Genomic DNA, 12,093 nt, shown 5'->3' on the forward strand with positions numbered 1-12,093 from the left:
CAATAATAGCTACCAGTTTGACATTTCTTTTTTATTTTAAACAATTTTTTGTTAAATGAAAGTGATGTTGACATTCTAAAATAAGTGAAAATATGGTGTTATTGTGGCCTCTTGTGTATCCAAGGTATATATCTACCATCTTTAGTAAAGTATCAAACATTCTTTACAGTGTTTATCAGTCTCACTGACCTTTTAATGGGATGTCACTGATCAAAAATAATTTTGTTGGAGATAACTTAATTGCTTCCTGCATAAATTAACCCTGTATTGACTCATAATTATCTCTTTGTCTCTATCACAGATTACCATTGTACTATGAAATCAAAATCGTATTCATCTTGTGGCTGATCTCACCTTGGACGAAGGGTTCCACTTACCTCTATCGCAAATTTGTCCATCCAACCTTGAGCAAGAGAGAAACTGTAAGAATCACTTCCTGAATTGCATTCCTTTTGCAAACAGTAGTTAGTAAACACTAGTATGAGCCTGTGAGGAATGGTTACTAATGTGATGTTGATGTGTATTCAGTTCCCAAGAAACACCTCCCTCCCCCCCCCTCTCACCCCTTTGTGTCTCCACCAATCAAGGAAATGAAAACAAATTGACAAACATCGTGTCATATTTAGTGAAAGAATGGGTACAAATTCTTGATTTCATGTATTCATTCCCCAAGTAACAATCTCCCGCCCCCTCCCCATTCCCCAATCAAATTAATCAGAAATAATTGACAAACATCTTTTGAGTCTTAAATGTAGGGATACTAAAGGACACAATCTGTATTCATATCACAAGTAAACCCATTTTATCCACTTGTGTCTCTCCCAATCAAATTTATCAGAAAGAATTGACAAACATGATTTATTATTTAGTGTAAGTGAGGATAGGAACGTTTACATAATTCTGTATTTAAATTCCCGGGTGGATCTTCCCCCATGCACGTGTGTCTCCTCAAATCAAATTTATAAGAATGAATTAAAGCTGGTAGTTAACGTCTTTCTTCATAACGATGAAAATTAAGTTTGTTCTTGTGGCTAGCTTAAAGACATTTCATGGAAATGTTTGTTAACTTTAAGGTGAATAACATTTTTACAAGGCCCTGTTGATTTGCCCCCCTCCCCCACAGATATAGTTGCTCAGTATTGGTTTACTGTACTATTTCTATATTTTGTTTAACCATGCTTATTTAAATGATTTGATTTTTTTTTTTTTGCTCTTTGCCATTCCAGGAAATTGATGAATACTTAAACCATGCTAGTACAAAGGGCTACGAAGTGCTCAAGAAAGTTGGAACGGATGGACTGACCATAGCTGCTAATGTAATGGTCAACTCTGCCATGAAGGTACGTGACTACAGGAGACAGCAAATTTGCCAAGTTTCCAAACAGGTTCATGAATTGAGTGGTTAACAAAACTATTTCTATGACTACTTTTTGGGTTGTAGTTGCTTTCACCCAAAGATAATTTTAGTCATGATATAAATTTGTTTGCTGTCATCAATCGCAGCAGATACTAGAATGTTTAATGGTTGTTACAGAGTCTTGCTAGGTTTGCTAGCATCCATGGGGGAACCCCATTGCTGTATTACCTCAACCAGCAGTCTTATGGTTTAATTGTAAGCTCTCCGGTAAGATCTATATCTAACATTCTTTATGGTAAAATAATATTTATTCATTCTGCTAGCTTCAATATACCCACTTAGTCAGTTTAAGCCTCTCTCAGCCATTCTCTGTAACTCTTGTTAAGATGTAGGAAAAGTAATATCTTTGACCAAATTTGTCTATAAATATGCCACTTTGAATATTTTATAGCATTTGTGTACCTACAATTGAAACATTGAGAATGATTATAGAAATAATATGATAATATGTCAATATATTTTTGGTGAGATTCTACTGTAATGTGTGAGTGTGCTACAGAATGGCTGGAATGTGCCTGATAATACTGCTAAATTATGGAATATAGCAAATTTTTACAAACATTTTTTCAGAGCATTTTGTGTGAGGGTGGGGTGAGGTCATATGTTGATGGTAGTCACCCTGCTACAGCAGAGACTTAATATCATTATTTATTATTATTGATTATTATTATTATTAATTAACTATTATGGTTTTCTATGATTGTTTATGATTATTGTTTATTACAATTGTTTGTTATTATTACTCATGATTTATTGTTTAGGGGCAGACCACATTACTTGATCACCTTAAGAATTACTCGGCTATCCAGAAGAGCGGAGCGCCAGCTCTAACGGAACCAAGAGAAGAAGAGGAAACGGACGCAGGAGAGAATGTTCAGTTCCGGGATGCCTACCAGAGGCTGGACAGTCAATATTCTGATGCCTACCAACAGTTGGACAATCAAGATATCATCCATTCATCTGAAGGTGAATGCCCTCATCTTCTATTCTCTAATATCTATGGGGTTTTTAAGTGTCAGAATTTGCCTTAAGAAAGAATGAACCTCTCGAATCCATACATTTTATTTTCTTACTCAGTAATATAATTTTGTTAGGTAAAGTAAGAATTAAGATGAGTCATGCTTTCTTTCAGAAGCGGCATAAAAAGGTATAACTTAAGTATTGTGAGTACGAGTACCATTACCCTTGGTGTGAGTATGAGTAACGTTACCCTTGGTATTAGTATGAGTAACGTCACCCTTGGTGTGAGTACAAGTACCAGTACCCTTGGTGTGAGTATGAGTACCATTACCCTTGGTATGAGTAAGAGTAGTAATACCCTTAGTTTGAGTACAAGTACCAGTACCCTTGGTGTGAGTATGAGTACCATTACCCTTGGTATGAGTAAGAGTAGTAATACCCTTGGTTTGAGTACAAGTACCAGTACCCTTGGTGTGAGTATGAGTACCATTACCCTTGGTATGAGTAAGAGTAGTAATACCCTTGGTTTGAGTACAAGTACCAGTACCCTTGGTGTGAGTATGAGTACCAGTACCCTTGGTGTGAGTATGAGTACCATTACCCTTGGTATGAGTAAGAGTAGTAATACCCTTGTTTTGAGTACAAGTACCAGTACCCTTGGTGTGAGTATGAGTACCAGTACCCTTGGTGTGAGTATGAGTACCATTACCCTTGGTATGGGTAAGAGTAGTAATACCCTGGTTTGAGTACAAGTACCAGTAACCTTGGTATGAGTAACGTTACCCTTGGTGTGAGTATGAGTACCATTACCCTTGGAATTAGTACAAGTACCATTGCCCTTGGTATGAGTACCATTACCCTTTATGTGAGTATGAGTACCAGTACCCTTGGTGTGAGTACGAGTACCATTACCCTTGGTTTGAGTACAAGTACCAGTAACCTTGGTATGAGTAAAGTAATCCTTGGTGCGAGTTTGAGCACCATTACTCTTGGAATTAGTACAAGTACCATTGCCCTTGGTATGAGTACCATTACCCTTGGCATGAGTAGGAACAATTACCTTTGGTATGAGTATGAGTACCATTCCCCTTGGTGTGAGTACAATATCCTACATCTGCATAGGAGAACTTGGTTTGCACTAGTTTCCTGAGTAGATTTTCAGAATGCACAAGTAACAAGTATGAATACAACTACATGAGGCTGAATACAATAACAGGTAATTATGCAAGAATATGAGCAAAGACTTCATACAAGGCTGCCAGTATTGCTAGTAGTTGATGTGTTATTCTTGATCACTTCCTAACAGTGGTTAAAGTGTATTAAAATCAACAATGGTCATAGCTTGAAAATCATGTGCGCAGCAGCATTTGGCTTATGAAAGGAGGCAAGGAATCACTGAGACCATTGGCTTTCTGGTATTACCATGTAATGTTTTGGTTTTTCAGAGGACACCGATGATTACCAACAACCCTCAGCTGACCTGGGAGTTCAGGCCATGGCTCCAGAGGTCAGAGGTCGAATGGTTCAAAGCATGTACGAGATGGACAACAGATATCTGGATTATCAGAACTACGAACCCCCTCCACAGCCGATGGTAGAGTCTTACCAGGATCCACTACCTTCTGCTCGGGCTCGACGACGTAGGCTGATCAGCGCAGAGCACCGCCAACTGTTGGACAGCGAGGGCAGCGAGGAAAACTACGAGGAACTGCAACGCCATAGCCTAAGGCGTACCACTTCCATGAGGTCACAGGTCGGGTTAGGTCAACAACATCCATCGACAGAAGAGCTGGCTTACTCAAGAACAAAGTTTGCCTCGACAGAACATATTCCAACACGACGAAGTGTAAGAAGGCAAGAGGTGAGTCCACACGAAGCCACCTTAAATGTCACTGAGTATTTATCAGTGTCATCAAAGATTTCAAGTGAAATGTCTCTGGACTGTGTTTAGATTAAAAGAAGTTTGAAAAGATCAAAGGTTTTATTGAGATTAGTATGAGACCATACAAGAGGGGATACTGTGCGCCAATCCTGTTTTAGTGGTAGCCTGCCCCAATCAAGTTAGATCTATGGAATATGGCAAGCCTAAAGTTTTACTTTATGATGGTACATTGGAGGGTTTAGTAGGGGTCGAATATTGTGTGGGTCCAGCTCACTTTCAGTTTCAAATAAAATTGTGTGTACGGAAAGTAGAAAAGGGAAGTTTTTAACAACAATGTTGAATATGTGAACTAATTACTTGTTGCATAAATCATGGAAAATTCAGCAAACTTTATTCCTTGCCAAAAGTTTGCAACCTTTACCTGGTTGAGTCTGTATCAGCTGAGATTTCTGCAATTTTTACAATTCAAATTTATAATGATATACTCGACATTGAAGCAGTTGTGCACTGGACACATTTCCCTGCAACTTGTGAGCTTAACAGTCAGTATTAACCCGACCTAATCCAGGTTCTGTGTTGTTGCATCTTCCCAAGTAAAACTAGAACTGTTTTTCAAAATTGTATTCACAGATGGAGCAACGAGCTGCCAGGCATCGTGACAAAGGTCCCAGACCACCCAGCTCTGAAAATCCAATAGTCTGATACACCTAATCGGTAAAAGTCATTCGCAATTAACGAGGAGATGTAGAGGGACCATCTCGTCGATTGTGGCGGGGCGAGGACGACGATGATTATTACGTGATGACGACGATGATTATTACGTGCTGGTATTTATGGTAAATATAAGTGTTTCGATGGGTATAACACAGCTATTTGCATTTGGAGCTGATGGTGCTGCATTAAGTAAGAAGCAAAAGCATTTCCTGCAAACTCCGAAGAACATGAAGATTGGCGGTTGTTTGGGGCCGAGAAGCAATCTGAAAGAGGAGAGGAGTTATTATTTGTAAAAAGCATCGAACACATTTTTTTGTTTTCTAAAGTAAAGGGTTATTAAGTGAAAACAAAGAAATAGAAAAAAAGGATTAAAAAAAAATAAAATAAAAAAGCTGTTTGTTTTGGCATTTTCAGTTATTGTATAAAGAATGAATCGGCCAACACAACGAAATGATTTGCAAATTATGTAATTAATGTGCTAATCTGTGGGTTTTTAAATTCGGAAAGCGTTTATAAATATAGTCAAAATGTGTGGTATAATGAGCCAATCATTGTCTTCTCTTTATCTTGATAATTAATCCTAATTAGTCATTCATATGGTTGTTCCAATTTTTATCTGCATCCTTTGTGTTGAAATTTGAAGGAAATCCGCTATTGATCTGGATAGCCAAAAGCTTAAACAAAAGAAAGGGGAGAAAGTGCTTCATTACTGTTCCAAAAAGTTCTGATTCTTGGGAGTCAGGGAGTCTGTTTAAAGACTTATTAATTGTAAGTCATACGAACTGCTAGTTGCTATGGAGATATAGGTGATAATGACACCAAAATTTACTCAATATCAAAGTTGAAATGTCAGCCCTGATCTTGTATGTAGGTTTGAACCTTTTGACTTGCAATGAGTTAAGGAGGCTGGTAATATTACAAAGCCCAAAAAATGTTTTTTACTGCTGTCGAGTGAAAAAAACATGGATCATTCCAGTTTTAAATAAATAGCTTCAAAATTTGTACAATATTGATGAGGCAGATCTTATGCGAACAGCACTTTTAGTTTTAAGCGCTTTCCTGAATAAAAAAAAACGAAAAACTACAGGAATTTGTATAAAAGGTGAAATGGAAGCACTTGGGTTTAGTGGGTGAAATGGAAGCAATTCGTTGTGTGAAGTAAACTCCACAGAAGGTAAAACAATAAAGAATAGTTTTCAATAATAGTGGGTGGATAATTGCATCACAAAAAGTGACACTTAAAATAAAGGATCTGTAAAAGTTGATACTTTAATAAATAAATTACAAAACACTTTTCTGTTTAAATAATATGCATGCATTTGAAACAACAGACTCCTTGTGTCAATATAGAATGGTTTGGATGCTTTTATGTTTATAGATGGTAATTAATTTAGGTAACTATTCTCCAGTTATTCATCATTTTCAAAACTCTTCATCTACTTTGCTAAAAGATTTAACTGAGGTAGGATCTACAGTGCCCTAATTTTTTTTTTTTTGAAATTCACAAAAGTTATTGTTAAACTCAAGACCATACAGATTTGAAATTTACTGTTACTTATTGTAAAACTTTGTATAAAAAAAAAAAATGAAACACAATGGCTATTTATATGAGTAAAAAAATCACAGAAATGTCAGTAAATATTTGGGGAGCAAAAAGAAGGAATTTATATAATAGAGCACTTAACTATTGATAAATATACTATGCACTTCTTTGTTTTCTCTTCCAAAGATTAATGGAATTATTTTATTTCGAGAGGTTGGGTTTATGAGTCTAGGTGTGAGACTGAGTCGCATGTTATGGTAATGGTCATTAGATTGTATGACTATCTGTCTTAATGTTTGTGGTGTTTACATATTTTATAGTTGTCTCGTTGTCTTATAAAGAAAACAACGAGGGACTTAAATTCATGAGAGATAAAACAAAGGAATAGTCTTCTCCAAATTAGAAAAAACCATTTCTGGCTGAAATTTGAGTAAACATAAAAAACAAATCCAAACCAAACAGGATCAAGATATATAAGTTTCATTATCTGTTATGTATTGAAATTTGGCTTCTGTTGCACTTTTTGGCTCTGGTCTTCAATATGTAATGATACAGGAACCATTTCTATTTCATATTCTGTATTACAAAGTATTAAAATAATACTAAAATACCTTTCATATTTCCACATGAAAAAAATTAATCTTTTAACAATTAGTTTACTGGTTTAACATTAACTTGCTATTGTGGCTGAAATCATTGTCAAAGTTTTTGTATTGTGTTCAAGTGATATACAAAACAAGGCAAAAAAATCATGGACAAATTCAATTTTTTTTTTTTTTTAAACTGAATATTATCATCTCTGTTCAGAGGAAAGGAGTAAAGAGGTTTGAATTTCTTCCATAATGTAAAAGAAATCTATGTGATGAGTGGTGGAGTCAGACCTCTCCGAATCTTGTAATCGGTCTAGATAAAAACAAATATTTACCCGCTTCTCTTACTCCCCTTCCATAATAATAAAGTGGTTCTGCTCGAGTGTGATTATTGGCAAGGTTGTTAAATACTACACCCTTGACGTTGAGGTGAATTTATTCTAACAGAATTCTATTATTGCTTACTCTCCAATTTCCAGTTACAACATGTCATTTTTCTGTGAAGTTATTGGGAAGATTGCATGATTTCATTTTTCACATCCACTGTATCCAGTTGGTTTCCTTCCTAAATTTGTAGGCTTATTAAAAACCTCTTTCTTTCAGTGAAATGTGCAAGCTGAAATTTAGTCCATTTTTGAAGAAATTTGTTTGTACTTTATGGTAAATCTTGTTTATATTGTCCCATTCTTCTCAAATTTATTTTTCTTTTCAATTTTTTTGTGCTTGTACTAATAGCTGACAAAATTTGATCAATTCAAAACGGAGCAAGTATGATACGAAACAGATAAAATATTCTTACTTTGGACAGTCTCGTCTCATTTCATGTACCAGAAAAAGGATGAGAGAAGAGACCACATCCATGAATGTTTCAAAGCCTATGAGCTTACTGATGCTACATTATGTACGATTTCTGAGTAACTGGATGATGCCTGGATGGCACTCAATCAATTATCCAGCGGTTACTGGCTAACGATGTCCCATACATCCATTTGCGGTATGTTAATAACCCAAGAGAAGCACATAAAAGAAGTCGTAGAAAAGTTTGCATATGCATGAAATATCTGTCATCCCTGGAAGTAATTATTAGACAGGTCCAAACAAGATTTATTCCCAATTCCCAGTTTTTATGACTGTTCCATGTTTTAGTAGTTTAGATCTGGTCTTCAAGGTATTACTGTGTGTTACATAGTCAGTTAATTAAATGTACAGCATAACTAGTTTTGTTTCATATTTCAGTTTTCTGTGTGTGGTTTTTCTCTTTTCTTAGCATTTGTTCTTCTCTTTAGCTTATTTTCTTTTTTCCTTTTTTTTTTGGTGCTGGACACCATTTTTGTTGTTGTATTATTTGTAATGTACAGGGTTACAGCCATCCTACCAGTATGTATGTACAAGTATTAGTAAAGATTGAGGAAGAGTGAGCAATATAAAACAACTAAAATGTATAATAGAGTTTGAAGGTAGGGTGGTACTTACTATTAAGTTGACACAAAGGGCATTTCTATATTCAAATTCTTTTACTAAAATAATAAATATTATTAAATATAGAATTCTCAACTATACTTCTATATTCTATGTAATTTGAGAGGATGCATTGGTAGTATAGTTACTGACACTTCCAATAGTATAAAGGACAGCCTAACCCCCCCCCCCTTCCTCACTCCTTTCTCTTCTAAGCATAAAAATGAATATAAACACTTCTGTTGTTATTCAATTTAAGAAGCTCATCAAACATTGCATCACCAGACACCCTGTCATTTTGTATTAATCATAACATTTGTTTAAACAGTAACAAGTGGACTCAACACATGCTTCATGATGCCTGCACAAGTACTTACACTGTGATACTAAGTCTATGGTGCTTGTCTGGGGTACTTACACTGTTGTACCAGCTCTGCAGTACCTGTACTGTATTGCTAACTCTGTGGTACTTGCATTGTGGTACTTACACTGTGAGACCTGCGCTTTGGTACTTGCAATTTGGTACTTACATTGTGGTACTACACATGGCAGGACCTGCACTGTGGTACTTACACCTGCAGTCGTACCTTTACTCTGGTACTAACACTGCATTACATGCATTGTGGTACTTACACTACATGGGGTACCTTTACTGTGGTACTTACACTGCATGGGGTACCTTTACTGTGGTACTTACACTGTGGGTACTAGTAATTCTGTACCTACACTGTAAAGTACTAGCATTGTTGTAATTGCATAACTGTCACTATTCATTTTAAAAGTTGTATAGAAATACTATAAAATGTCGTATTTTTGTTAAGGTTTCGAATGTTGTGTTGTTTTTTTTATAATTGGACATTATTATTTTTTTGTTCAGTTACATTGCCAAGTGAAACTGTCAGTGCCTTGCTTGCATACTGGTATAAACACTAGCATTGGACAGCTTGGATGAATCATATATTTTTAATATTTAGTTAAAAGTATTTCACAATGTACATTTGGGGAAGTAAAAATGAGTATTTTCTCATTTTACTATAAGGCATCTATCGAAAGGTGAAATGGACACTTTGTATAATTCTGAAGGATAATTACACGTTTATGTAAGGATTATTATGAGGGGTTGTCTGATCCTGTCAGTCGGATAAGGTTAACAACCGTATAAAATAACTTGAAGGACAGCCATGTTGTTGACTGTACATACACTGTCAGTTCATTTAACATTGATTCATGGTATACACACTCAAACCAACATGGCTGATTGAGGCTATATCATAGCCCAGTGTTTTGTGTTTGTGTGGCATGGCACTGTTATGTATATGTCTAAACATAACAGAACTAGGAATCACCATTGTGTATTAATATATTATAAATGCTTAATACACTTTCCCAGTGTTAGATAACCTCATTAAGAGTATAATATATATATATATGTGTTTGCTAATGAGGCATATCTTACCAAAATGCAGTGTTATTGCTTTGTCAGGTAGATATGTATTTATTTTGTTTGATGCACTGAACATGTTAGGTATTTATCCTTGACCAGCTGGAATGTCCCTTCAGTCATGACATCCCAATCTTTCAGTACCTCAATAAGCAATGACCTATGTGCTCTTACTTGAGGTACCTTTAATTCATCCTGGAACTATCCCTCCGTTATTCATGAAGTGGTTGACTCTGGTGGCTATGTGTATCCATGGTAACTAGAGCACGCACCTCATACTGTGTTAATAATGTGATATCTATATGTTTGTGATATGGCTCCTAGTCGATGTCAGATTCTACAGAATGCCGTAGTTAACAGTCGCTCGACAGCATGTCTTAAGACCTTCCTCTTCCTTTAGAAGTGTGTTTGTGACAGTAAATTATTTAAGAGCATGGAGCATACGTGGCTTGTGTGTGTTAACTGCATTCTGTACCTTCTTTGTGGTGTAGCCCAACCTACAGTAGCTGTGAGTATATATAGCTATGTAAATATGCTTCTTATCATGTTGTCAAGGTTTGTTTACCACTGTTTTACATGTTGTTTGCTTGCCCGGAGTAAATCACTTTGTTATTCCTTCCCATGTGATTTTCTTCTAGATAAACTCCTTCACGATTACATCTATGCACAGCCAATTATCATTTTTCCACCTTTTGTTTTCCAGTACTTAATTACACCAGATGAAATTATAAGTGCATTAATCAAAAAATTTTCTTCATCGCTTACGATTGGGTGACAATTTCAATGTGGTGGTGGGTCGTTATTCTACGGAAATTTAAAGTAAACTGTGAAATAAAAGAAATAACATTTACTGCTCGTTATTGTTGCTTTTTATTGTACCTGTTTAAAAGGAATTGGGAGTGTCTGCTCTGTGGGGGCGGGGAGAGAGTACTTAAAGGGATTGGGAGTGTCTGCTCTGTGGGGGCGGGGGAGAGAGTACTTAAAGGGATTGGGAGTGTCTGCTCTGTGGGGGCGGGGGAGAGAGTACTTAAAGGGATTGGGAGTGTCTGCTCTCTGGGGGCGGGGAGAGAGTACTTAAAGGGATTGGGAGTGTCTGCTCTCTGGGGGCGGGGAGAGAGGTTGGGAGTGTCTGCTCTGTGGGGGCGGGGAGAGAGTACTTAAAGGGATTGGGAGTGTCTGCTCTGTGGGGCGGGGAGAGAGTACTTAAAGGGATTGGGAGTGTCTGCTCTGTGGGGGGGGGGAGAGTACTTAAAGGGATTGGGAGTGTCTGCTCTGTGGGGGCGGGGAGAGAGTAATTAAAGGGATTGGGAGTGTCTGCTCTGTTGGAGGGGGGGGGAGAGAGTACTTAAAGGGATTGGGAGTGTCTGCTCTGTGGGGGCGGGGGAGAGAGTACTTAAAGGGATTGGGAATGTCTGCGCTGTGGGGGCGGGGGAGAGAGTACTTAAAGGGATTGGGAGTGTCTGCTCTGTGGGGGCGGGGGAGAGAGTACTTAAAGGGATTGGGAGTGTCTGCTCTGTTGGGTCGGGGGAGAGAGTACTTACCCATCTGTCTTACGTCACCCCCAGAGTGGAAAATATCAAACTTCTTACTTTCATAATAAGTGTTGGATGATGTGAACTATTGCTCAATTATGGTTACTTTTCACATATTACTGTGTCTTTTGTATATAAGATTTTTCAGTTTACTTTCATGGTGCACCAAAAAGATATTATTTTCAGAGCAATAAGAAACAAAATAGACACGGTTGATATTACAACAAATCAGAAAAAAAAGTTGTTCATAATTTATTTGTAGGAATTTCCATTTTACTCACATACTTTTAAATCCGTACTTCCAACGTAATAAATTCTTTGTCTGTGAAATTCATTCTGGGCAAATTTGAGTTTCAGCCTTTCTAAGGAGTTGGTCAAGTTATTTGGAGGAACCTGCAAACTTGTATAAAAGATTCCACAATATCCTACAACTTCTTTTTGAAATTCATTCTGGGCAAATTTTAGTTTAATAGGTATGAAGTTCACACAAGCTTTGTTTTTGAAATGATTAATTTTAACACTACAAAGTCTTCACACTTATGACCTCAAAGAAGGA

General features: G+C 36.8%; 1 protein-coding gene across 1 annotated transcript in view; it reads left to right on the forward strand.

Annotated features, from left to right (window-relative positions):
- LOC139967559 (uncharacterized) overlaps positions 1 to 10,853 on the forward strand; it is a 32,380-nt gene extending 21,527 nt beyond the window's left edge. The window contains exons 4-8 of the mRNA XM_071971475.1: positions 302 to 422; positions 1,227 to 1,340; positions 2,179 to 2,383; positions 3,823 to 4,238; positions 4,890 to 10,853. Coding sequence (XP_071827576.1) covers positions 302 to 422; positions 1,227 to 1,340; positions 2,179 to 2,383; positions 3,823 to 4,238; positions 4,890 to 4,961 — 928 coding nt within the window. The 3' untranslated portion in view covers positions 4,962 to 10,853. The remainder of the gene's footprint in view (positions 1 to 301; positions 423 to 1,226; positions 1,341 to 2,178; positions 2,384 to 3,822; positions 4,239 to 4,889) is intronic.
- The last annotated feature ends 1,240 nt before the right edge of the window (positions 10,854 to 12,093 follow it).

This window comes from Apostichopus japonicus, chromosome 5 (genome assembly GCF_037975245.1).
Source record: "Apostichopus japonicus isolate 1M-3 chromosome 5, ASM3797524v1, whole genome shotgun sequence".
NCBI lineage: Eukaryota > Metazoa > Echinodermata > Holothuroidea > Aspidochirotida > Stichopodidae > Apostichopus > Apostichopus japonicus.